This window comes from Cajanus cajan, chromosome 4 (genome assembly GCF_000230855.2).
Source record: "Cajanus cajan strain Asha chromosome 4, NIPB_CcT2T_4, whole genome shotgun sequence".
NCBI lineage: Eukaryota > Viridiplantae > Streptophyta > Magnoliopsida > Fabales > Fabaceae > Cajanus > Cajanus cajan.
Window position 1 is genome coordinate 3,208,412 of NC_138520.1, and position 26,747 is coordinate 3,235,158.

At 38.3% G+C, this 26,747-nt stretch overlaps 2 protein-coding genes across 6 annotated transcripts; one reads left to right on the forward strand and one right to left on the reverse strand.

Moving 5' to 3' along the window:
- Positions 1-565: 565 nt before the first annotated feature.
- On the forward strand, positions 566-11,886 carry LOC109802877 (putative prolyl 4-hydroxylase 3). 3 transcript variants are annotated; one of them, XM_083073929.1, is made up of 9 exons: positions 566-933; positions 1,020-1,104; positions 1,619-1,716; positions 1,838-1,935; positions 3,016-3,145; positions 3,251-3,438; positions 3,806-3,895; positions 4,821-4,837; positions 4,933-5,302. In XM_083073929.1, exons 1-7 carry the CDS (start codon positions 737-739, stop codon positions 3,877-3,879), a joined length of 870 nt encoding a protein of 289 aa, XP_082930055.1. In that variant the 5' UTR covers positions 566-736; the 3' UTR covers positions 3,880-3,895; positions 4,821-4,837; positions 4,933-5,302. The 3 variants fall into 3 exon arrangements, with proteins under 3 accessions (XP_082930055.1, XP_020219873.1, XP_082930054.1); XM_020364284.2 differs by having other exon boundaries at positions 568-933; positions 4,821-5,302; XM_083073928.1 differs by lacking the exons at positions 566-933; positions 1,020-1,104; positions 1,619-1,716; ... (2 more) ...; positions 3,251-3,438; positions 3,806-3,895 and having other exon boundaries at positions 4,817-4,837; positions 4,933-11,886.
- A 7,190-nt stretch (positions 11,887-19,076) lies between these two features.
- LOC109802464 (Pseudouridine synthase family protein) lies at positions 19,077-24,683 on the reverse strand. 3 transcript variants are annotated; one of them, XM_020363847.3, is made up of 8 exons: positions 24,189-24,644; positions 23,385-23,528; positions 22,976-23,233; positions 22,646-22,848; positions 22,119-22,197; positions 21,604-21,779; positions 21,356-21,511; positions 19,077-19,434 (listed from the first exon to the last, which is right to left on the reverse strand). In XM_020363847.3, the coding sequence occupies exons 1-7, from the start codon at positions 24,546-24,548 to the stop codon at positions 21,379-21,381; spliced, it is 1,353 nt and encodes a 450-aa protein (XP_020219436.1). In that variant the 5' UTR covers positions 24,549-24,644; the 3' UTR covers positions 19,077-19,434; positions 21,356-21,378. The 3 variants fall into 3 exon arrangements, 1 of the variants encoding a protein (XP_020219436.1); XR_014433600.1 differs by lacking the exons at positions 19,077-19,434; positions 21,356-21,511 and having other exon boundaries at positions 21,709-21,779; positions 22,650-22,848; positions 24,189-24,677; XR_014433601.1 differs by lacking the exons at positions 19,077-19,434; positions 21,356-21,511 and having other exon boundaries at positions 21,734-21,779; positions 22,636-22,848; positions 24,189-24,683.
- Between the last annotated feature and the right edge of the window lie 2,064 nt (positions 24,684-26,747).

Genomic DNA, 26,747 nt, shown 5'->3' on the forward strand with positions numbered 1-26,747 from the left:
AGGACAATATTTAATATATTCAAACAAAAATTAAGCATAAAAATTAAAATAAAATTTTCTGAATTTACAAGATTAAAAAAATAATTTTAAATTTAAGAGACAAAAAAAATATTCTAAATTTAAAAAAAATAAAAATATTTAAACTTAAATAATAATTTACTAACTTATTTCATTCATATATTTTTTTAACAAAAACATGAGATGCCCTTATGTATTGTTAGCTAACAATTAATGACTAGCATTTTGCAAAAATTAAGTCAAATTACATTTAATTTATGTCTATTTTAATATTTAATTTATAGAAGAATAATGTTACAAGTTTAACAAAAAATTGTACAATTATTTCTTTGTCTTTTCATTTATTAAAATTTTAACTAAATTACATTTATTTATTTTTTACTATTTTAATATTTAATTTGCGAAAGAATAATGTTACTCCAATAACCAAAAATTGTACTAGATTCATTTTATGTTTATCTCTCTCTTACACCATTTATTAAATGTGATTTAACTTACATTTTATTTATAAAAAAAAAAAAAACAAACAAACAAAAAAAGGAGAACATGGCGTGTTAGTACACCGGAAATATTTTGGTAAGTAGGAAGTTGCGGCTGGAGTCAATGAAGTCGTGACGACACGATTCTGAGGACTTGTTTGTTTAAGTACGACTGAGTAAACCGTTCGTCAATTGCTTAGGGTTTTGGAGCAGATTCGATTCAACATTATTGCAAATACATGGCGAAAGTAAAGCATGCGCATACCAGAGCACAGGGGAAGAAGTTCTCAACATTTTCGTTGTTTTTGTGGACGCTTTTCTTCCTCACACTCATCCTCGTCGTGCTCCTCGCTCTCGGAATCGTTTATCTTCCAACTACCGACGACAATTTTCCAACCACGGATCTCAGCGCCTTCAGGCGCAAGATCTCTCAAAGGTGCTATGCTATAAATTCATTTTGCTCCGTTTGATTTCGATTTGGTCGCAAATGTGTTTAATCTTTCATAGTGTTGCATCGCGCAGTGGCGAGAATTTGGTACAACAGCAGGAGCAGTGGACCGAAATTCTCTCGTGGGAGCCAAGAGCTTTCATCTATCACAATTTTCTGGTCAATTTTTTGTGGATCTGCCTTTCCTCGTTCTTTATTTTATTTTGGAGAGCTAGCTAGAAGTTAGGCGTCTCTGAGTGTTTTAAACTTGATGCAACGCGTTGTTCCTCGCGCGTGGAATTTTTGTTGAACCGTTGAGATTGGGAATATTTTGTTTCTTCGATGTTGTTGATGATTAAATTGTTCAAGTGTAGAATAGAGTGCTAAATCTATAATGCTGCGTCCTTATCAAGGAAGACTGTGGTGTTCTAATTGAAATTTCTGCAAGCATAGGTTAGGCTAAGGGAAGACTGAATATATTGTGATTGAGGTTCTTCTATAGAGTTTGTGATAAAAGAAAATTCTGGTAACTATGTTTGTGCAGAATGTTCAGATTTTTGGTCTACTTGAACCTGTTGAAAGACTCGAGAGTTTAAGGGAGAGATCTTATTTTACTTCTGTAAACTATTGCAGTAGCAAACTGTTGAAATTAATATTGTATGAAAATGTTAATTCTGCTTATCATTTGGAACAGTCGAAAGAAGAATGTGAGTACATGATTGACCTTGCCAAACCTCATATGGTAAAATCAAGTGTTGTTGATAGCAAGACTGGGAAAAGTACAGAAAGCAGGTTTGACTTTTTATCGTGTGTTTTTCTAATGGTTACAATAATTGTGAATTGCATTTTTTGTTTATACACTTTTTCGAGAGATTAGTGGCAATGCATTAATCTAGACATTCTCTGCCTGTAGGGTTCGAACTAGTTCAGGAATGTTCCTGAAGAGGGGAAGAGACAAAGTTATCCAGAAGATAGAGAAAAGAATTGCTGATTTTACCTTCATACCTGTAGGTATGAGTTTTATCTCTTTCCCTTATCTCATTTTATTCATTAGTTTTAACTTATTAGTTTGATATGTTCGATAGCCCCAGAAAGGTGTATATGTATATGAATTGCTTGCATTTCACATTAAACAGAACTACGGTTTTTTTTTTTTTTATGTAAGGTCTTCAAACTAATGGCTACTTTGCCCAATACAGAATGAGGGTTAAGATTAAGGTGAAGGATTCTGATAAGAATCATAAGATTCATGAAGTCAGAAAGTTAGAGTTAGTTACAAAGTAGTTATGGAATTAGTTAGATGGTTATAGTTGGAAGAGCAAGTAAATAGCTATGGTGATAGAAGAAAATGTATTCATATTTGTTAGCATTTGGGAATTGAGCTTTGTTGTAGAAAGGGAAAACCCTTGGAGAAAATTCTCTCCTTTTCTTTGTTGTCATTCAATATTTCATAACAGAAGCATTCTTTCTATTTCTTTCTTTTGGTCTTCACATCTTTTTCTCTAAATTCTCATATTCTGTTTCTGGGTCTCTTACAAATTACAACAGTTCTCAGCTCCCTAAATTATTATAGCTGTAAGAATAAAATTTCAAAGAATGAAACTAGGTTATTTTTTCTTTTGAAGAATTTATTTAGTGTATTGGAAGTTTGTTGTGGAAAAGCAGGGTGATATTGTATCAAAAGTAAATTGATCTGTCCATAGGGCATAGAGTACCAGAGTATTTTAGATTGTCATTATAAAGTTGATGATTTGAATTTATGGAATTACTCTGAAGAATTAATTCCTGGCTTGTATCAGTACGTTTAATTTTTGTTATAGTAAGAAATTCATCACTTGGGAGGTCCATGGAGGGAAGGGAAAACACAGGAGGTCCTGTGGTTTGGACGCAGGACTCTGCCAAACCCCATGCCTAATGTTTCTGGACTAAGGCCCAGTTTGTATTGATACATTATGCATTAATGCCCAAGTAGCGCTAAAGCCTGTGTATTTGTCAAAATGTTTTATTTTTCTAATAGCACTTCCTATCCATGGGCATGGTTGAATACTTATTTTTTCTCATTTACTATTTTGTTAACTTTAAAATATTCAGAGAATGGAGAAGGACTTCAAATTCTTCACTACGAAGTAGGCCAAAAATATGAGCCTCACTATGATTACTTCCTTGATGAGTTCAACACTAAGAATGGAGGCCAACGTATTGCTACAGTTCTTATGTACCTGTAAGATGTCATTCTCTTTCCAAATTATGGTCTTTCATTGTGATTTCTGATGGATTTTGTAAAGAAACTTGATATTTCTTTCATTTTGTTTTTCTGCTTATACAGTTCAGATGTTGAGGAAGGTGGTGAGACCGTATTTCCTGCTGCCAAAGCGAATTTTAGTTCTGTGCCATGGTGGAATGATTTATCCCAATGTGCAAAAAAGGGTCTCTCAGTGAAACCAAAAATGGGTGATGCTCTGTTATTTTGGAGCATGAGGCCTGATGCCACACTAGATCCATCTAGTTTACATGGTTAGAAACTGTTCAAAATTGTCACCAAATGAGCTTAAATACAGATTTTGTTACTATAGCATGTCAAGTTCATATTTACCCATTTTTTACCAAATTTAATTATGAGCCAAATTTCTAAATTTAGCTTCAGATTGATCCATGTATTTACTGCTGCTATTTAATTTTCTGCATGCTTAGCCCTCCGAGAAAATTATAAAATATGCAGTATGGACCTTATGTTGAGAATATTCTTGCCATGTCATTCCATAATTTTTTCTTACCAGTGGAAATTACAAGCCACTCAACAATGTTTTGTACTCACAGTTTCTTTTGGTCCCAGGAAGGTCATGATTGGTAAAGCTAATGAAAATTTTATCTTTGCTTCCAGGAGGTTGCCCAGTAATTAGAGGAAACAAATGGTCTTCAACAAAGTGGATGCATCTTCATGAGTACAAGGTTTGAACCATCAACTGCGCAGGTAACTTCTACAGACCAAGTACGGACATATTGTTCTCTTGAAAATAGATGTGAATAATCTAAAGATGACTTTCAGATGAAAAATTCAAAAGAGAATTTCGCCCCTAAAATTTCCATTGTCCAGGAAGCTTGACTTTGAGTTTCAAGTAGCAGATGTCTTACTTTTTCATTTTTGTTCTTCTGTTTTATTATTGACATTTTTTGTTATCCAAAATTGAAATTTTAGTTTGAAAATACTATTTTGAAGAGGCCATTTAATTTTGCTTCAGTTGTTAGAATTATGTTAGACGATGTTAGATTTGTCATTCCCGCCTCTCCTCACCCTGCTTTTCCCCAACCGTAATTCCCAAGTATATAAAATTAATATATATACTTAACTCATGTTGTATATTAAATTTTAACGATTTAATCGTTGAATTAAAAAATTATTTAATGTATAGATTAAGTTTACAAATTTTTTAAAAAATTGAGAACTATTTAATATTTTGTTTCATTAATTTAAATAAACTTATAAAAATTTTATAATTATTTGTCGATTTGAATTAATGAAATAGAGTATTAAATAGTTTTCAATTTTTTTTAAAATTTGACAAACTAGATTTATGTATTACAAACTTTTAATTTAACAGTTGAATTATTAAAATTTGATATAAGACATGAGTAATTAAGTAGAATAAGTGAATCTCTTCACATATATAAATATATATATATATATATATATATTATAGCTATTTACCAAAAAAATTAGCTTGTGTAAGCTCAGACATTTCCCTTTCTGTTCACCAAAAAATATTTAGCCTTGTTTAGTAAGCATCTTTCATCATATATACTGGAGCATCTTACTGTGATCGGTGGATCATCGAACCTCTTCTGTTAACATATTTATGTCAGATATCATTGGGCACCTGACGATTTTATGTTTGCAGGATTAATGTGGTACAGGGTGAGTATTTCATCGCATTTTGGATTGGAGGAAAACAGGTTCAATGCAATCATATTCACTCCTTATGCTGCCTAGTGATGTTTTCCTTTGCTCAGGTGCACCATTTTTCTTCACTCGTGTAGAATAAACCATCTGGTTTCTCTTTTTCATGGATAGATAACTTGGCGTTGTCAAGGGAAAAAAAGAGCACTTTCACTTAATGGTCCGAGTTTGTTATATTTGTTATAGTCTTATAGAGTTTTCAAGCGCATAGGTCTCTAGGTATGAGGCTTACTAGAGAGTGATGTGTTGAATACAAGTAGGGATAAATTTGTAATTTAACATAGTGAAAGGGATAGTATATTGGTCATAGGTAAGTTTTCGAAAATGTGCTGTAGTTCACAGAAGAAAACACATTTGGAGAAGTATCAAATTTTAGTTTGTAAAGTTTATTTTTCCTCTAGTGTTGGTGGAATTTAATTATCATTCACTGGTGTTGTTTTTTCGTTTAAAAAGTTTGTCATTTAGAATTATTGTAGTCAATCTCGTTTGTGTAAACCAAAAAAAAAAAAGAATATAATAGTCAATCTCATTTGTCCATACCAATAAAAAAAAATAATCAATCTCAATTGATAATATGACTATAATGTTGTGGTATAATGATAGTTTTGCACAAACAATGATTAAAATTAAAATTTTAAATTTCTAAATTTATAGCATTTATTTTGTAACGACCCGCCCTGGCCATTACACTGTGGAATAACACAACACCTTGCTGAAATATATACTAAAATAGTATAATAAGAATATTTACAACACAAGTTGCTAAGAAAGCAAAAAAAAAAATTCAATTATACACAACCAAGTATGCTACTATAAGGTAGCCCACAAAAGAAATATTCACTCCAAGCACCTCCTGTGGCCTCTAACAATTATCTCGCAGCCTATCCTTACCCTGTTCCCATACATCGTATGATTATCGCAGTCCAAACCATATGAAAACATGCAAGGGTAAACTAGAGAAAATAAACAACTCATAATAATTAAATATGCAACACAATAACTGTATAATCATCTTCACATCCAACACAAGTAACAAACAACACATATACCACACATCTCAACATCATTTCAGCTTAATTCCAATACATTAAACGTTGATCAACACATTATCAACACATATGGTTAAAACATGTAACAGAAACCACTATACAACTCATCATAATAGTCACCATATTCAGCACAACAACGAATAACACATGTATTACATATCTCTCAACAACTCATATTTAACAGCAACTTACAACATAAGTAATCTAGCAACGCTATCAACATCATCATACTTGTTCAACATACAACACATAATACTAAAACATGAATTTAAAAGCAAATTACAACACAATGTCACTACCAACAATAACTGTTCATTCATCATGCAACACACAACACATAGACAACATACATCTTAATAGCACCTTCACAACACATCAACTCATACAACTCATAGCATCACAATATCAATTTATCAACACATACTACTTATATCATCACAATATCAACTCATCAACACATACAACTTATATCATCACAATATCAACTCATCAACACATATGCGTCGTCACACATTTCAACTTCGAGATCTCCTACAACACAGGGTGAGCAGCTTAAGTGGCTAGGTTCTACCGAACTGACAACACAGAACCTTTTTGGGCTTGCTAGGTAAACAATAAATTTTGATAAAAATCCACAACACAATAATGGTTTCTCAGACTTTGTCACTTAAACAAGGAAGTATAATACTATGTCAGGATAAGACAACTGGGTTTAGGCTTACCACGGCATTAGCTGACTCAACTAAGCCATAATGGGATTAGCCTACTGACTATCCTTCAAATACTACAACCCTCTGATACTCGATTAGGAACTAAGTTCCTGACTTCGTAATTTACTCAATTTAGTTGCTTGTAATCGGTATAACTCGACCTGACCCCTATACTGTGGTCACTTCATACACATGTGCCTCGACCTTACCCACACACGGAATCAACTAAGTCTTAGAGGAGAACAACACATCATCCACTCCAAGAGACAACTTTTCAATGAGGATTTTTCAACAAATTGGACTCTTAGAGTACCACAACTATCTCAATCCACACAATGGGATGAGCAACTTCGAAAACATCTCCTCTAATCCTGGTGATAAACAACTCATCATCATAGCACAATTAACATAGTTTTCAACTCATCATCTCAATCAACTCAACTATCAACTTAAACAACACAGTCAACTCACAACTTTAACAACTCAATTTATCAACACAACAACTCATTTAACTCATATAACATCTCTGCACAACTATACAATTAGGGTTTAGCATGCAACTCTCAACTCGCAATTTACAACTCAACCATCGTAAAGTAATATCTTTTCAACACATAGTACAACATACAACTTTATAACAATATACAACTCTCATCTAACAACTTAGCAACATAGTCTACTAATTAATAACTTTTGTATAAATCTCAACACATCTACACACTTCGCATCATGTTTCTCACAACTCACAACATTATCATCATGCTCTTCATAACTCTCAACTATTTCATCTCATCACTTTCACAACATATAAATAATCAACACATAACATAAATAAACTTTAATAACATACCACATATTCAACATATTTTTATTTAGTACAAGAACTCACTCAACATATAACTCTTCAACTCATTTAAGACATCTACACAATTACACCACTTCACAACTCAACTACAACATGCATCTCACATCTCACTACTAAGTATCCTCATTATGCTACACAACATCATCTCTCAACACCATACACATCAACCCATGTTATGCAATCATCTCTAATTACTTACAACATTCACAACACAGCATAGCTAGTCATATATCTCGTTTACATCTCATCTTCATCACAAAAGCATCACTAACAACATCATAATCAATATTTTATCATTTTATATTATCACACAACATTTTCATCACATAATACAACTCATACTACATATTTACAACTCATTTATCATGCCAACTTACACACACAAACAACATAAATCAACCTAAGCACTCAAAACAACTTTCAACTTAACTAAATCACTTATTGTGAAATGGCAGCCGTCACATAAAATAGCATGAATGAAGTTATACTACTCCTATCATTCTCGTTCTTAACTGAAATGAAAGATAAAAAGATTTCTTATAACTCTCATGAAGCCATCCGGTCCTAATTCCATCATCTATTTTGTAAAAAAATTAAAAATTGCAACAGCTACAACCAATGCTGACAGCTTGACCCTTGTTCACTAAAGTCCTAATTCTATTATCTACTTTGTTAAAAACTTTAAAAATTGCAGCAACTACAACCAATACTAACAGCTTGACCCCTGTTCACTAAAACAGACATATCTGGAGTTCCAGACCTCCTTTTTGGGTGATTCCGGTGCCATTGGAAAGTAAACATCCAAGGCTACAACTTTCATGAATATTCTAAGACCAAATTTGGTCATCTAGCCCCAGCACTGCAACACTCAATTCAGCGCTCCAGATTAAATTTTCTGCCCTTCCATGGCTTCCCACACGTTTTTCACCCCTAAATCCATCAAAACTTACAACCCGTAGGGACCCAACACCTGCACTTACAAGAAAATAATCTTACCATCAACATGCAACTCAGAAAACATCACAAACCCCACATGCAACAAGAAATCTGACCCAATCCATTACATTCTGTAAACAACTCAAAACCCCTCTTTCTAATTCCACACACTCCGATTAATCAACATGCAACCAGCAATTTGTTGCAACAATACAACATTTTGTCTCAAAATCAACAAATTCTAGCTTCCCTTACCTTGGAGGGAGAAAATTTCTGGTTCCGAGCTCTCGAGAAAAAGAAGAAGAGAAATGAAATTACTTCGGGAAAGAAGACTAGCTTTGTTGCTCTCCTTGATTCTCAACAACTCCACCTTCTAAATTAAACTCCAATACTTAGGTTTCAGCCATTAAAGGAATGAAAAAAAAAAGTGATGGAAGGAAGAAAGGGAAAATGAGAAAAAGAGGGTTTGTGGGTGCAGAGGGGGTGCGGGTCTCACATATTTAATCAAATTAACATGCTACGGGTATGATAGTTACTATAATTGTTTAAATTGTCAATTTTATTTGAAGGTTTATTAAATCCTACGGTGGTGCTATTATCGAACCTATTATGTATTTGATTCCTGTTGATTCACTGGATTTCTGTGAATTTTATGCTTCGTGGTTAGTACGGGTTTGAAGTACGCGAATCGCAACAAAAGAGAAACGATAAGGAGGCGTTCTAATAAGGTATATCATGTCAAAAATCGAGGGATTATAAAGGCATTGTACAATTTCATTTCGTAATTGCCAAGCAATTGTCCAATAAATTGTACTGATAGTACATAAGGTCAACCATTTCAGTAAGTTTCTAGTTTTTTTAATTGTACCGGGAGGACCCTATCGGTCACGTTGACCAACACGTGCCGTTTCGTCAGACACCCATGCGAACTGGACCATACCCAAGGATGACGTTAGCATCGGCTCGGCTTATAGCCGAAGGCCGAGATTTGTCAACTGGTGCATAACGGCTCGGCTGAAGGCCGATGCAAGCAGCATGATGCATTCCCGCATACTATGTATCGGCTCGGCCCAATGCCGATCCGATAGGATTACCAAGCAAACGTCTACCGGCGCATTAGCCTGTCGGCTCGACAATGTGCCGATAGGTTAAACAGGTTATAGTACAAATCACAGTTAACAAGGATAAGTGCGTAATTAAGACATGATTAGCTGATTAGCATCGTATTACCTAATTTGGTAAAGATTAGAACAAGCCCATCACGTTCAGGCCCATGTCAGGTATTATAAATAGGTCACACGTAACGAGGTACGTCACTGTTCATTAATTACCCTAGAATATCGTGCATATCCTAACTTGAGCGTCGGAGTACCTTTTGCAGGTACCTCCCCCCTCTGAAGAGTCCGTTTAAAGCATCCGTTCGGCCCTTCTCACTAAGAAGACTACGAGTGTACCCTCAGGCAGGTACATTTTGGCGCCCACCGTGGGGCCGAACCGAAAGCATTGCAGAAACATCGAAAGTTTACGAGTAAAAGAATCATGGTAAAGACAAGGAATACTAATTTTGAAGGGCAACAGTCCGAAGAGGAGCACCAGTCCGGGGCTGAGACGGTTGAGGAGACAAACTTGACCGATATGGTACGCCAGATGAAGGAAGAGATGATCGCCATGAAACAGCAGCGAGAGAGAGATGCTGCCGAGATGGCCGCATTGAGAGAAGAGAATGCTGCTTTAAAAAATCAATACCGAGACCCCACATGGAAACCATCTGAGACGACCCACACTCAGGGATCGTTCCACTCGCACGGCCATCATACCTCCATTCCTCACACTTCTGTCGTTACCCTAGGCATTCATGTTTCGGTCGGCCGACCAACGCCGCCAATGCCGGCTGGCGCCCACCAACATCCATTTACGCCAAATATTATGCAATCTGCACTTCTTGACCATTGGAAGTCCTTGCCCCTTGACAAGTACGATGGCACCACCGACCCCGATGAACACGTAGATGTGTTCTTAACTCAAGTTACCCTGAGCACAACCGATGATGCCGCCTTGTGCCGAATCTTCCCAACATCGTTAAAAGGGCGGGCGCTGAGCTGGTTTACTCGGCTTCCAGCTAACTCGATTGACTCGTTCAGCACGTTAGCTTCCCAGTTCACCATCCAATTCGCTACAAGTCGGCCTCACCAGTTGACCTCGTTGGCGCTGGTCAGCATCCGTCAGGAGAAAATGGAGTCCCTTCGGGCGTTCATAAGCCGATTCAACAAAGCGGCGCTTGAGATTCGAGACTTAAACCTTGCAGTGGCTGTGCATCACCTTACCACCGCCTTGAAACCGGGGCCTTTTGCCAACAACATTTGCAAGAAACCCCCTACCGACATGGATGACTTGCGTCGGCGAGCCGACAAATACATGCAGATGGAAGACCTAGCCGAGTTCCGTAACCAGGCCCGAGCGGAGGTGTCGGCAAAGCCTGAAAAGCCGGCTGAAAACAATTTTCGAAGCCGTCCGAAAGAACTGGTACCCCGCGAGAGGCCCCCTCGTGGCCCGAAGTATTCCCATTATACACCACTCAACACCAGCAGGTTGGCAATACTAGAACAAGCACTCACTTCGGAAGTACTAGCCGTCCCAAAACGAGCGTCGACCCCTCCCCGGGCCGATACGACCAAGTCTTGCAGGTATCATCGCAATCGCGGGCATTCAACTGACGAATGTTCGGCCCTGAAATATAAGATTGAAGACTTGATCAAGCAAGGACAGTTGCAAGGCTTCGTGGACCGACCGAACTCTTCGAAATACTCCGACCGGTCGCGACGGCATGATCAGCCCGAACAAAGAAGGACAGAAGCACGCTCGTACAGAGAACGCAGTCGGTCAAGAGATCGAAGAGAGGAAGAGCCTTCGGCACAGCCTCGGCGAGTCATCAACACGATAGTAGGAGGATTCGCTGGCGGAGGTTCATCCTCATCAGCCCAATGCAGACACTTACGAGCTGTTCGGCACGTGAATGCAGTGGAGACAGTTCGTCGTCGCCTTCCCACCATCACTTTCACCGAGGATGACTTCAAAGGCATTGACCCGGACCAAGATGATCCAATGGTAATCAGCGTCGAAATTCATAACTGCATCGTACGAAAGACGTTGGTTGATCAGGGAAGTTCGGCCGAAATTCTTTATTGGAACACATTTAAACAGCTGGGTATTCCGGAGTCTGAGCTAGTTCCTTATGATGAACCTTTGGTCGGGTTCTCCGGTGAACGAGTCAAGACAAAAGGGTATATCAAGTTGTCAACTCGGTTCGGGTTCGAAGGAATTGAGTACCGAGACATTTCGGTTAAGTATCGAGACATCCCTGAATCGGCTCGGCGCAATCGTCTCCACCCCTCATTTAGCCATGAAGTTTCCGGCCGAATCAGGGCGAATAGTCACTGTCCATGCTGACCAAAAAACTGCGCGAGAATGTTATTTTACCAGCTTGCGATTACCGAAAATGAAGAATGAAGCACCGAATGAACCGAGAAGGGTGCACTCGGTATCACAGCAATCGGCCATGGACCTCGATCCTCGGATCGATCAAGATGAGAGGGTAGAGCCCATTGAAGATAAACAACCATTCCAGGTGGGAGTGTCCGAGTTCCAAGTCACTCACTTAGGAGCTAATTTCTCTGAAGAAGAACAGTTGGCTATTAAACAAGTAGTCCTCGAAAACAATGACTTGTTTGCTTGGCACCCGTCTGACATGCCCGGCATCGATCCCAATTTCCTTTGTCACAAACTCTCCATCAGCAAGGAGGCTAAGCCGATTGCTTAGCGGTGCCGAAAGACCGGGGAAGAAAGAAAAGCTGCAATTAAAGTAGAAGTGAGCAAGTTGTTAGACGCTCGGTTTATCCGAGAAGTGCACTACACGACCTGGTTGGCCAACGTCGTCATGGTCAGAAAACCGAATGGAAAGTGGCGCATGTGCACCGATTACACTAACTTGAATAAAGCCTGTCCCAAGGACGCCTACCCGCTACCAAACATCGATCGGCTCATCGATGGGGCATCCGGCCACAAATTTTTGTCTTTCCTGGATGCATACTCTGGATACAATCAGATCCGGATGCACCCCCAAGATGAAGAAAAAATTGCCTTCATCACCGAAACAACCAACTACTGTTACCGAGTGATGCCGTTCGGCTTAAAGAATGCCGGTGCTACCTATCAGCGTTTGATGAACAAAATCTTTCACGATCAGATTGGCTAGAGCATGGAGGTGTATGTGGATGATATGGTAGTAAAGTCGGGTGATGTGTCGGTGCATGCACGCGACTTGACCGAGGTATTCCAGGCGCTTCGGCGACACCAAATGAGACTTAACCCCGAGAAATGCGTATTTGGAGTCTCGGGAGGCAAGTTTTTGGGGTTTATGTTGTCCAACCGGGGCATTGAGGCAAACCAAAACAAATGCCAGGCCATCCTGGACATGAAAAGCCCAGCCACATTAAAGGAGGTTCAGAAGTTAGCCGGACGGCTTACCTCGCTGTCCCGATTTCTCCCTTGCTTAGCCGAGATAGCTAAGCCGATTCTACTTCTGCTCAAGAAAACAGAACGATTCAAGTGGACCCAGGAGTGTGAAGAATCTTTTCAGCAGTTTAAAAAACGGCTTTGTACGCCTCCAATTTTGTCTAAACCAGTCAGTGGCCTAGCCATGGTTGTTTACCTGTCAGTTTCGAGTAGTGCAGTCAGTGCCGTCATAATACAAGAAAACCAGGAAGGTCAACAACCCATCTATTTTATCAGCCGGACGCTGCAAGATGCCGAGCGACGTTATCAACTGTTAGAAAAAGTTGCCTTAGGACTCATCTATACCGCTCGACGATTGAGGCAATACTTCCAAAGCCATAAGATCGTAGTCAGAACCGACTGTCCGGTTGCAAAGGTCCTCCGGAAACCAGAAATCGCCGGCTGGATGATGGCATGGTCGGTTGAGCTTTCAGAATTTGACATATCTTTCGAGCCAAGAGGGCCGATCAAGTCGCAACATCTGGCCGATTTTGTTAACGAGCTCACTCCTCCGGGATGTTTTGAGGACGAACCTTGGACCATGCATGTTGATGGATCCTCTAATGCCCAAGGTAGCGGGGCTGGCATAATTCTGGCTAGCCCTTCCGGAATCACAGTTGAACAATCCCTTTGGTTCGGCTTCCGTGCATCAAACAATCAGGCCGAATACGAAGCCTTGATAGCAGGAATGAGACTAGCAACTAAAATGAACGTCACAAAAATCATATGCTGGACCGATTCGAAGATCGTGGCTGAACAAGTCAATGACAACTTCCAGGTCAAGGACTCCAATCTGCTGCAATATTACCACCTCTTCCAGAAGCTCAAGGACGACTTCACCGAGGTGCAGGTTCGCCACGTATTGCGCGCCAACAATGAACGAGCCGATCAGCTAGCTCGGCTCGCCAGTAGCCGGAAACCAGGACAGTTGCGAACAACCATTCACCTTGAGATTCCCTCTCCAAGTGTGACGGTTGAGTGTATGTCAACCGGTACCGAGACGCCGACCTGGATGACCGCCATTCGGAACCTTATCGACCGAGGGGAGTTACCAGCCGACCCGATGGAGGCAAAAAAGATACGAACACAAGCGGCTCGGTACTCCATGATCTCCAATGAGCTCTATAGGCGAGGATTCTCCACCCTGCTCCTCAAATGTATCGACACTCACCAAGCCGACTACGTAATAAGGGAAATACACGAAGGCATCTGTGGCTCCCACTCAGGTGGAAGAACTCTCGCAGCCAAAGTCTTGCGTGCCGGCTACTATTGGCCAACTTTGAAAGGAGATTGCGCTGAGTTTGTCAAGAAGTGCGTATAATGTCAAAAGCATGGAAACATCATACACGCTTCGGCCACAGAGTTGCACAGTATCAGCTCCCCATGGTCGTTTGCTTTATGGGGTATAGACGTGCTGGGACCATTCCCTGTGGCAAAGGGGCAAGTTAAATTCCTTCTCGTTGCGGTGGATTACTTTACAAAATGGATAGAAGCTGAACCGCTGGCCTGCATCTCCGCTGCTAATGTTCAGAAGTTTGTTTGGAAAAATCTGGTTACACGCTTCGGCATCCCGTACGCCATTGTTTCAGACAATGGTCTCCAATTCACCGACAAAAAGTTCAACATTTTCCTCGAAAACCTTGGCATTCGGCATCGGTTCACCTCAGTCGAGCATCCGCAGTCAAACGGGCAAGCCAAAGCAGCCAACAAGGTTATACTCGCTGAGCTCAAAAAGAGACTCGGCTCGGCCAAAGGAGCATGGGCCGAAGAGTTACCGGAAGTCCTTTGGGCATACCGCTGCACACCACAGTCAACCACCAAAGAGACGCCTTTTCGCCTAACATACGGCGCGGACGCGATGATCCCGGTTGAAGTGGGAGAACCGTCCTTTAGACGACAGCATTTCCATGAAGACTCTAATGACAGCTCACTCCAGGCCGAACTCGATGTTCTCGATGAACTACGAGAGAAGACACAGGTAGTGGCGGAAGCATGCAAACAACGCATGACCCGACGCTTTAATTCCAACTTAAAGCCAAGGACATTCCATGAAGGTGATCTCGTATGGAGAGCAACCGGTTCGGCGAGGCGCAACTCTTCTGACGGAAAGCTCGCAGCCAATTGGGACGGCCCGTTCCGGATCAGGCACGCCCTACACAATGGAGCGTACAAGTTAGAGGAACTATCCGGCAAGATTATCCCTCGGACATGGAATTCTACTCATTTGAAGACCTATTACAGTTAGAATTTAACTCATGTCCCTCTGAAAATGTATAATGATGCACTCTTTTCCTTGAACCGGTCTTTTGTCCTCTTAAAAAATTGTGAAAAGAGGTTTTGGCCGGCAAGGTTTTTAATGAGGCATCCATTCAATTAATACCAAGATAGTTCAATCATCTATGACTTACTTTAAATTCCTGCAATTTTATTTTCCAATGACAAGTCTTCCCTCCCGAGATCTCTCTCGGCCAAGGACGCGGCTTTAATTATTTAACAAGTCTTCCCTCCCGAGATCTCTCTCGGCCAAGGACGTGGCTTTAATTATTTAACAAGTCTTCCCTCCCGAGATCTCTCTCGGCCAAGGACGCGGCTTTAATTATTTAACAAGTCTTCCCTCCCGAGATCTCTCTCGGCCAAGGACGCGGCTTTAATTATTTAACAAGTCTTCCCTCCCGAGATCTCTCTCGGCCAAGGACGCGGCTTTAATTATTTAACAAGTCTTCCCTCCCGAGATCTCTCTCGGCCAAGGACGCGGCTTTAATTATTTAACAAGTCTTCCCTCCCGAGATCTCTCTCGGCCAAGGATGCGGCTTTAATTATTTAACAAGTCTTCCCTCCCGAGATCTCCCTCGGCCAAGGATGCGGCTTTAATTATTTAGGGTCTTCCCTCCCAAGGTCCCTTTCGGCCAGGTGCACCGGTATGACAGCAAACAAGATTCACATTTATTGATAAAGGCGCTATCGGCCTAAAAGGATACATTAAAAAAGGGGGCACTACCGGCCCAACATTACAAAAACAAGAAAAAAGCACAAGACCTAACCTCCGGTTCCCCCTTAACCGGACCATCCTCCGGCGCACCCTCCTCGTACGTCGTCACCTCCTCATTCGGCCCAGCTGGCCGTGCCGTTGCCTCCTCATCGGCTTGTTGGTCAGGAGGGATAGAAGTCAGGTCCACCAACTTCCCCTGGAAGAAGTCCTTGGTCATGTCCAAGTTGAATTCAGGGGGGAAGTCGCCGAAGAAGCATGCTTGTCGGGCGGCCTGAGCAAAGCCAGCCTGATGTTGAGTTAAAACCTTGTTGCGCGCTTTCTCCTGGTAAGCCCCGAAGGCAATCCTCTCGGCCTCCAGCTCCTTGCTCAGAACTGCAACCTTCTTTGTTTCGCCCTTCAAAGCAAGTTCAAGGCGCTGAACCTTTAAAACCAGGTCATCAGCCGTTCGACCCCGGCGATCCACCTCGGCCTGGTATTTGGTGTTGGCCGTTTAGGCATCAGTAAGCGCCGCCAACGTCTCTTGAAGAGACTTCTCCTGCTCAGCTAGTTGCCGATGCAATCCATCGGCCTCGCCATTCGACTCCATCACGATGCTTTGGGCTAAAGCCACAACACGCACTTGGGGTCAGGCCTTCTTTTTTCAGGCTGGGGCCGAGAGGGTTTTTTCGGTCTGACTGTTGGCCCCGCTCCACTACCTTGGGCAGACGGCTGATTCCCGCGCACACCGGTCGGGGCCCTGTTCGTAGTAGTTGCCGCCACTTGATTCCTGATCAGTGTGCGAATATCCAAATCGTCCTCTCCGTGGTTTGCCATGATACCTGCACATCATTAGTCAAAATCGATGATAACGCAAGAATTTAAAAAAAGTAAGAAAGGTACTATACCAATCAATTCTTCAACTACGTCGGCCGATTCACACAACCGAACCAGAGGACGGCACGGTAAAGGCCGAGGCAACTTCTCCAAAAAATTCAGACTCAATCTCTATTCCGGGGACATTCGGGATTTGGAGACCGTGTCGTACTTCCTCGGCTTCCAAGTCCAGTACAATGGAAACAATGATCTCCCTTCGGCATAAAAAAAAAACTTGTTCCCTAGCTCTGGCCGAATCATCACTTTCATAAACCCTACTTTAAAATTTTTATAAGAGGTGGTGAAAGGCTGTAGCAGGCAATCACTGTGCCGAACCAGGGACAACCACTTAATCTTCTTCGTCGGCCGAGACGAATAGAAGTGTAGGAACAGATGTGGAGTGGTCCGGATGCCAAGAGCCAAGCATAACTGCCTAAACCCTATAGCCGCCCAAGTGTTGTGGTGAAGCTGGCTCAGCGCCACGTTCAGTAGGCGCAATATACTGACAAAATAATCGTCAAAAGGTAAGGTGATCTTCAAATCCCGGAACATGTAATCATACACATAGAAGAACTGGTATTTGCTCGACCCTTGGTCCAAATATACAAAATCCAGGTTCGTCCCTCCATCACCTCTACATGGCTGAAAAAAGATAGCGGAGGGCTCCTCTTCCTCGGGAAAGGTCAAGAACTTCGCCGCCGATACGAAGCGGATCAGGGAGTTCTTATCGGTGTATCGTGAATATACGCTGCCAACCTCCCCGTGCACCCACGAATATCCAGGAGTTGATATAGGAGCAAAATTCCTGGACGATCCACCACCTCGGCTCGGCTGATCGTCAGAAGCCATCGCCGATGAAGAGTGACTCCCATTTTGCGACCGTTCGGACCCGGGTGCGGACCCTGCATGATCCTCTCCGTTGGAAGCCGAGGCCGATACGACGTCTCGGTCTGGAGTCTCCCTCAACCCAGAATCATCCTCGTCCCCGGAGGAGTCAATATCAACAACATTTAAATCTGCCATTACGTACCTGAGTGTTGAACTTGACCAATTTTTGGTGAAGAATATGCGAATGCAGCAACTCAAACGATCGCGGTTCGGAGCAAGTAATAAATGCGTATGTTTGAGGACCCCCCCAACATGCCTATTTATAGGCAGTCTCCGCAAGTTACCAAGAGACACCCCTCTGCACACCATTGGATCACTCAGATCCAACGGTTCACGATGCGTAACCCTTCGCGTACGTCTTTAATACCCAACGGTTATAACCCTTGGTATTCCGACAACGGTTACGTCTCTCCATATTCCATTAGGTCATAACTCCTCGCGTGCGTCATTAATGACCAATGGTTACAACCCTTCATTTCCCTGAAGCAGTTGTAACCCTTGGCCTACCCTCAAAAAGGTAACCAACAAAGTGCTACATTTACCCTTTGCGTCGTTATACTCCTCAAGGCTGGGGGGCTTGTGTACCGAGAGGACCCTATCGGTCACATTGACCAACACGTGCCGTTCCGTCAGACACCCATGCGAACTGGACCATACCCAAGGCTGACGTTAGCATCGGCTCGGCTTATAGCCGAAGGCCGAGATTTGTCAACTGGCGCATAACGGCTCGGCTGAAGGCCGATGCAAGCAGCATGATGCATTCCCGCATACTATGTATCGGCTCGGCCCAATGCCGATCCGATAGGATTACCAAACAAACTTCTACCGGCATTAGCCTGTCGGCTCGGCAATGTGCCGATAGGTTAAACAGGTTATAGTACAAATCACAGTTAACAAGGATAAGTGCATAATTAAGACATGATTAGCTGATTAGCATCGTATTACCTAATTTGGTAAAGATTAGAACAGGCCCATCACGTTCAGGCCCATGTCAGGTATTATAAATAGGTCACACGTAACAAGGTACGTCACTGTTCATTAATTACCCTAGAATATCGTGCATATCCTAACTTGAGCGTCGGAGTACCTTTTGCAGGTACCTCTCCCCTCTGAAGAGTCCGTTTAAAGCATCTATTCGGCCCTTCTCACTAAGAAGACTACAAGTGTACCCTCAGGCAGGTACATTAATTAAATGAAAAACTTTTTAATTTTATTAATAATGTTGGGTAAAACATTTAATTAGCTTCTAACTTTTTTTACTCTAACTCAACGAACGTTATCTTAAAACACTAGCTTCTATTCTTGTATATTATTTCTTATTTGACTTCTAAATATTTATTAAATCTTATTCTTACCATTTATAAAAAAGAAAATAATTATTAAATTTCCCCATCCCATCTTACTCTTTGATCTATACATGTGTTTAATAAATAATATTTTATTATTCTTATCTTTTACTCGTTTGCATGTGCGAAGTAAGACCTATCGAGTAGTCATCATCCCTCATCTCATTTCCATTAACAATTAAGTTCATATCATTCTTATAATAATATAGTGCACCCACTGCATCACTTTTCTTTCTTTCTCCACCATTGCTCCCTTGTTCTTTGTTTTCTCCCAATCAAGGCAGGTTCGTGCTCGCGCACTATGCTTGTCGATGACCATGCTCCGTCACAATGTGTCCCAACTTCGTGAGGTAAAACCGCAACAAATTTCTGGCAATTTACCAACCACAAGAAAAATTAAAACCATTTTCTATTATGTGACACTATTAGTTAACGGAGTTAACACAAAGCAAAATGGTACATACCAAAATTAAAAGTGAATGTATAAACACTAAAATGGATTCTTTCTAGATAAGGACCAAAACATAAAAATGATACAAGTAGAAATATCAAATGAGTAATTTATGTTTTTGTATCCCAAATTCACTAGTTATTTAGGTTTCTATTTATTTATACCGTAGTAAAGGAGATTCTTCATTTAGTCATAATTTTCTTTATCTAAAATACCATTGTTTTATTAAACAATTTTTTTTCAACAAAAGAAAATTAAAATTACAGTTGCAAGAGTGTTTCAATTATTCTTTAACCTTTCACTGTATAATTAATGTAAAGCTTCGTAATTATAATATACTCTTTCATTTTTTACACATTTTAATCTTAATTAAAAGTTAAAATAAAGATTAACAATGTTCATAGGGATACAGAATATATTCGAAAAGTAAAAGTCTAAAGCAAAGCCAATAAGAAGTCAGGCAACTCTATTTTCCAGAAATCACCAAATGGTGTCAATTTTCATAAGTAAAAAATTATTCGGCTTACACGTTTGGTATTAAAACTCGTGTAAACGCATGGATATTACCTAAAATTTGGTCATCAAATTTTCATTTTGTTTATATTTTATATAAATATAAAATTTTAAAATTATTTATTATTTGATTATACATATTCTAAACTTCACTTTTATTATCCTGCAATCCTGCAATATTTAAACTGTAATTTTAATCATTTAGATTATTGATTTCACAATTTTAGCTTTCAAATTTTATAAAATTTGTAATTTTTGTTTTAAATATTCATTCCTTAGCAGTTAAAATTGCAATATTAAACATGAGCTAACATTAAGTAAATATTTTTTTTTTCTTCTCATCAATATTCTAAGATTTCATTTTAGACTAGTCTAGCTGCACTGGAAGGTAAATAAAATCTAGCCAAAGAATTATTTTCTTCAAGGATTAAATTCAGACATTATCCAAACAATTCAACCTTTAATTCAACGCATTAATTACTTATATCTAATTTCCTTATTTAACATTAAACAAAAATGATAATTAATATGTATATCAAAAGGTACTTTTCTCCTTAATTTCTAACTATATAGAGTTCTTAAATCTGTCTTTTAGAGTGGGACATTGTCTTTCATTTCATTCTCAGCCTTTACATTTAATATAAAAATAGTGTCTTCTGCCGCTCACTAAAGTTTTTACGGACAAATTCTTTTTTTTTTTTTATTTACATATTTGAACGGTCTACAAATAAAAAATAAAGATGGTTCCAAAAGATGTCATAATTTTTATCATTAAAAAATATATTTAGTTTATTTTTTTAATATAGAATTTTAAATCATGATAACAAAATCAATTTGAATGGAACTATCTCAATACTTTTTTTTCATTTTTTTATTTATTGTATTTTAACACAACATATTAACATTATGATATATTTTGTAATATATAAAAATTTAAATAATGTTAAAAAGTCAAATCAAACTAAACAAAGCTTTCATTATATATTTTTTATTTTTATCACCTATTCTAAAAGGAAATATACTTTTTTTTTCCATTTTAGCTTTTATTACATTGATCTCATCTTAATCAACATAAAAGAAACATTTTTATTATCAATGAGTTTTCTTATTTTATTGCTTTGGAACAATTTTAAAAAAAAAAATCAGATAAAATGGAAATCAAGAAAGAAAAAAGAAAAAAAAATGATAAAAAGAATTATTAGTACTTCGTAAAGTTTATAGGATAGATAGCACAGATATAGAACTTTATTTAATACTAGTAATAGTCTATAGATATGTAAAAAAGGTGTAGCGGAATAGTTTGATAAGAAGTGGAAACCGGCTTACTAAATATGAATATAGTGCCCTCGTCATAAATTTGAACGTTTTGAGATAGAAACCCTTTCACTGCCAATTCTACGAAGCTGGCTCAAAATCTCGTCGAAATCTGCAGGCGGTTCGCATGAAAAGTGTACCTGCTCCCCTGTACGGGGATGCTGAAACCTACAAAACAATAGGCAAAACCTTGTCAAGTTTGTTAAACAAAGAGATAAGAAACAAGGTTTAACAAGTTAATAAGCTTTTTATCCTCTCACCCGAGAGTCAAAGCATGAAGGCAAGGCCTATCTAGCCCTGAAACCATTTTTATAATTTTGCTATGCAAACTCGTCGAAGTTCGGGGCCGTAGCAGTGACAAGACCATGTTTTTTGTCCCTCCATACACCTCATCACCCAATAGAGGAACTCCCAAATACTTAGCGTGAGCGCGAATCTACAAAAAAAAAACATGGATTTTTTTTTTGGAAGGGAAATTATTAGTTTAGCAAATTCTAATGGAATATTCTTCACCAAATACATGTGATGAGAGGTTTTTCTTCTTCAAAATATCGGTATCTAAAAGAAAAAATGCCTTGTTTACCATTTCATTCTTCAATTGATATAACATGCTAAATAATAACGTGAACAATGTTTCAATCCAGTATTGGGAAAAACTATTTCAACACATTCCATTAGTAGCCCAAAAATCTGGTTCAGGCAATAGTGAGGCATCTAAATGTACCATACCATTACCATGTATCATTTTTGCACAAAGTTATGTGTCATGAAGTACCTGATGAGTACGTCCAGTTTCCAACTTCCACTCAACCAATGAACAACTGCCCCCAGCAAGTATCTCAATTACTTTGTACCTGACATATGGTAAATAATCAACTTTTAGATGAAAACATAGCACTTGCTACGAAACCTTAAGGACATTCCACCATACGAAAGAAACCAAAACTATCATAATGATGAACCAATTACATGGATCACACTAAGTGAGATATTCAAGTAGTTCCTTTTGATTAATTGATTATAAGGGAAAACCCCAAGGATGAAATATCTTCTCGATAACAATTGCCAGTTAAATAAGTGAAACTAATTCCCCTAGAAATCTAATTGCAAGATCGCCTGGATTGAATAATAAAAAAGTTGGAAGTTCATGTTATGTGTACAAAATTTTTAAATTTATACAGTTCTTTTATTGATATATTTCAAATTTCATGATAATCAAATATGATAAGAAGCAACTAATATAATTCATATTGCTTAGTAAATAACTAAATATAAATTAAGTGTAAAAGTACCATAAATCACCTACTAGCAGCATGACGGGCCTTTCTAGAATTATTTGGTCCAGCTACAGCAGTCATACGGAGACGGTTATTAAGATCACGACCAACTGGAACTTCAACACGGCCAGCAACTGGAGCGGGTACCCCAGCAGTAATACTAACATAGACTCTCTTGATGGTACGTTGCTTGAATTGCTCTGACAATTTCATATGTGAATGCTCATCCTAATAACAAAGCATACAAATAACAGGTACAAAACCAAATGTCAATCTTTCAAAGTATGAACAAGAATCTTCACTTTTTACTAAGTTGGGTGCTAATGACAAGTTTTTGAGAAAATGTAAGAAACACCTTTGCAACAACAAGTAACCCACTCGTGCCTTTGTCCAATCTGTGCACAATCCCTGGGCGAATCGATGCCATAGACAATCTAGAATGTAACCCTTCACAAGAACTTGCAAGGGAGTCATAGCTATTGAACTCCTCATCGGAATCTTCTGTATCTGAAAGAGCTTCCTCTTTAGAAAATTCAACATTTGGAAGGTTGCAATGGTGAAGAATGCCATTGACAAGTGTCCCAGATGTGTTGCCAGGTGCTGGATGCACAACCTAGGAAGTAAATCAAATAATGAAATAGTCAATCTCACTATTAGATTCTATTAACAATGCCTTGTGAATATTTCTTATATGATTAGTAATTGGGGTTAAAAAGACAGATAACTTCATAATCATAAACCATACAAGTTAGGCTTAGAATTACCATGTGTGCAGGTTTATTTATGACAAGAACATGTTCATCTTCATAAACTATATCCAAAGGTATATTTTCTGGCACAGCCCTCAACTTCTGCAACTCTGCAATTGTGCACTTAATCTCATCTCCAGCTTTGACATTGAAAGAAACCTGCTCAAGCATCACCAATTAAAATATGCCACTGATCCATGCAGCTCAAACACAAATTGAGAGGAAGACAGAACACTGTTAAAAACTACCAAGAGATGGATACATAGTTGCTAATTGTGCTGTAATGAATTTGAGAATGAGTCTTTTTTTTCTAAACAATGGATTGGGTATGGTACTTATCCAAGCTCTGCTCGTTGTGATACCTAAGTAAGCATCCTAACTATTGGTAGTTTCTTAAAGTCGATCACAATTAAGAAAACCAGCATTACAGATTTAGTTTCAATTTCAACTACGCTGTCATTACCGCCATTACAGATTTAGTTTTAATTTCAATTTGGCTGTCACTACCGCTAGGAAACGCCTCCAATTTGGAAGCATCATCTTAAAATACTGGAAACATTTTCTAAATTCTGAACACAACGCATTTCATATTCATCAATAAACCACGCATAAACAGGACATCTTCCACGATAGATAGATGCAGATTTATATTATTGCACAAATAGTTAAATGTGAAATAGCTTGGAAATTATCTTAAGGAGAAGCCAAACACACTCGCACACACGAACCGAGTTAGTAATCTACATGAAATTGCAAATTCTCGCAGTTCTAAATACAAAACGGAAGTAAAATCAGCTTAGAACCTAATGCATAGATTACCTTATCAATGACACGGCCATTGACATGAACAAGTCCCGCTTTGATACTTGATTGCACGCGCGCTCTACTAATGCCGTTGATGCGAGAAGAGATCCAATTATCGAGTCTGAGTTTTCCAGATCCGATTTTGCTATCGACGGTCTCCTCCAATCGCGCACCAGAGAAGTTCAAATTTCGCTCTCCGTCGTAGTCCGAGTCGCCGGCGGAACCAGAAGCAGCGCTCGCGGTGACAGAACGAAATGTATTGCTCGTAGCAGAGAGAAAGAGTGAAGAAGAAGGTGAGGTTTGAAATTGAAATTGGAATTGGAATGCTCTGGATGTTGAAACGCGCCAACATCCACAAGAGTGAAACGACAGCATTTCTATTCTAATTCTTTTCACGTTTTCGTTGAATGGCTGGATAAAAACTGTGACGCAAAAGATGAAACCACCAAGCGTTACTTGGGTTGGGCTTGGGCCTAAGTCCGAAAGGAACGCGCCGGATGGTGCAGAAGGAACTGAGACCCACTTTCTAGTAAAGAAATTAATATATAGAAATTTTTTATTGGAAACTATATTTATTGGAAACTATATTTAAAATACATAATGACTGCGCTATATTAAATTTATATTTTTCAATATAAAATTTACTTTTAATTATTTAATAATTACTCTAATGACACTTATTTTCTATAGCTCAATGAGCTACAAGTCTTTTCCTCCATTCCCATAGAGGGTTTTTCCTTCATACTCTTTCTTCCCATAACTTTCTCACTCCTCTAAACCAAAGTTTTAGAACACCACTGCACCGGAGCAACGGTTTCAAAAAGAGAAAACCAAAGAAGCAAACTAGGTAACAAGCATGCTTCTCGCAACTTTTGCTGGCAATTGCAAGAACTGTGTCTCGCATCTCTCTTGACTGGTAATAGGTGGAAATGCAGTAACATAATCACAAAACCACATCAAAGGGTATAATAATGCCTCTCTTAAAAGCTAATTTTAACTTATAAATAAAAAAATTCAAAAATAAAACATTTATTTTATTTTCCTCTCGACTAAAAGCTTATCCAAATAGAATTGTGCCAACGACAAGTCGTTGGTTCAAGTGGTAGTAGACTTAGTAAGATATTCATAAATTTTAAGTAGTAAAGTTAATATTCATATACAAATATGTAGTAATAAACATATAGTTTAACATTTTTTTAGAATAAAAATATGTATTTTAATTATTTTTTACGAGATTTCATATTCTAAAAATATTAAATGATTTTCTTATTTTCAACATCTTTAAAAAAAATTATATAAGTAACAAAATAATCATTTAATCTTTCGTTTCTTACATTAAAACTTTATCTTTTTTAAAAAAGTATAATACAAATTTAGATAAACCATTATCTTTTGACTAAGCTTACTTAACTATAATTAATATGACACGCACACACATACATGAATTTGCTAATTTACAATTACATCATTTTTTTAAAAAGAGTAAGTTAACAAATTACATCTAGATGTATTTTAAAAAATATTACATTATAACTTACTAATATACTCCTTTTAAAAAAGAAGAGAATGTATGTTAACAAATCCCACATATATTTGATAACTTGCCCCATTTATTTTTAAGAAAAATCAAGTTAACAAACTACACTCAAATTCATTTTTTTATAAAAAAAATATACTTAAAAAGTAATATATTGATTTTAACTTTCTTTTACAACATAAAACACAAAAGACAATGGAATACTTAATTTTTAAGTAGTATATTTTATTATTATTATTATTATTATTATCATTATTATATATATATATATATATATATATATAACTATTGATATAAAAAAAAACTTAATGGGGGAATTTGTCCCCACTTCCACCAAAATGGATTTGTCTTTGAGTGGACTCAGTCATTTTAAGTAAGATTTGAGTTTTGTGTATGAAAACAACGTAATTGGGATAAAAGATCCTATTATGTTAGTAGTGAGTCAAATTTTTTTGACAAAGATTAATCATCACCAAAATTGATAAATATTTCATATCAATAATATAATTAAAAAAATTTATTAAAAAATCTTTTGCTTATCTGCTGTAACATGTTCCCATCTTTGTTGCCTTTTCACTCTGTCGTAACTCTAGATCATCATAATAACATTTTCAAATAAGGGATAGGAAAGCAAATTTCTCTCGTCTTTACCAAGTTACAGTCAATATATAGTTACAAGGATTCAACAAATTTGGGACAACAGCCATTTTATGCAACAAAATTAGAAGAGCAAGTCTATATCTATCTTTTCTTCCTAGTACCAAAGGTCACGTGCAAACCAACTAACCAAGCATACCCTCTTCAGAGAGGAATGACTACCTGTATTTTCTTATGATCCCCCGCATCGTTTAGAGATTTTATATTTGTACATTTATCTTCCCTGATCACTCACTTTTACCTATTTATTTCTTTCTTTATTTATCTCTTCATTCTACCTATACACTCCAAATTTTTATTTTTTCCATCGTTTATCACATTCACATTGTAATAGTAAACTGAATATGACACCGGTAGTAGTACAAATTTGTGAAGAAAAG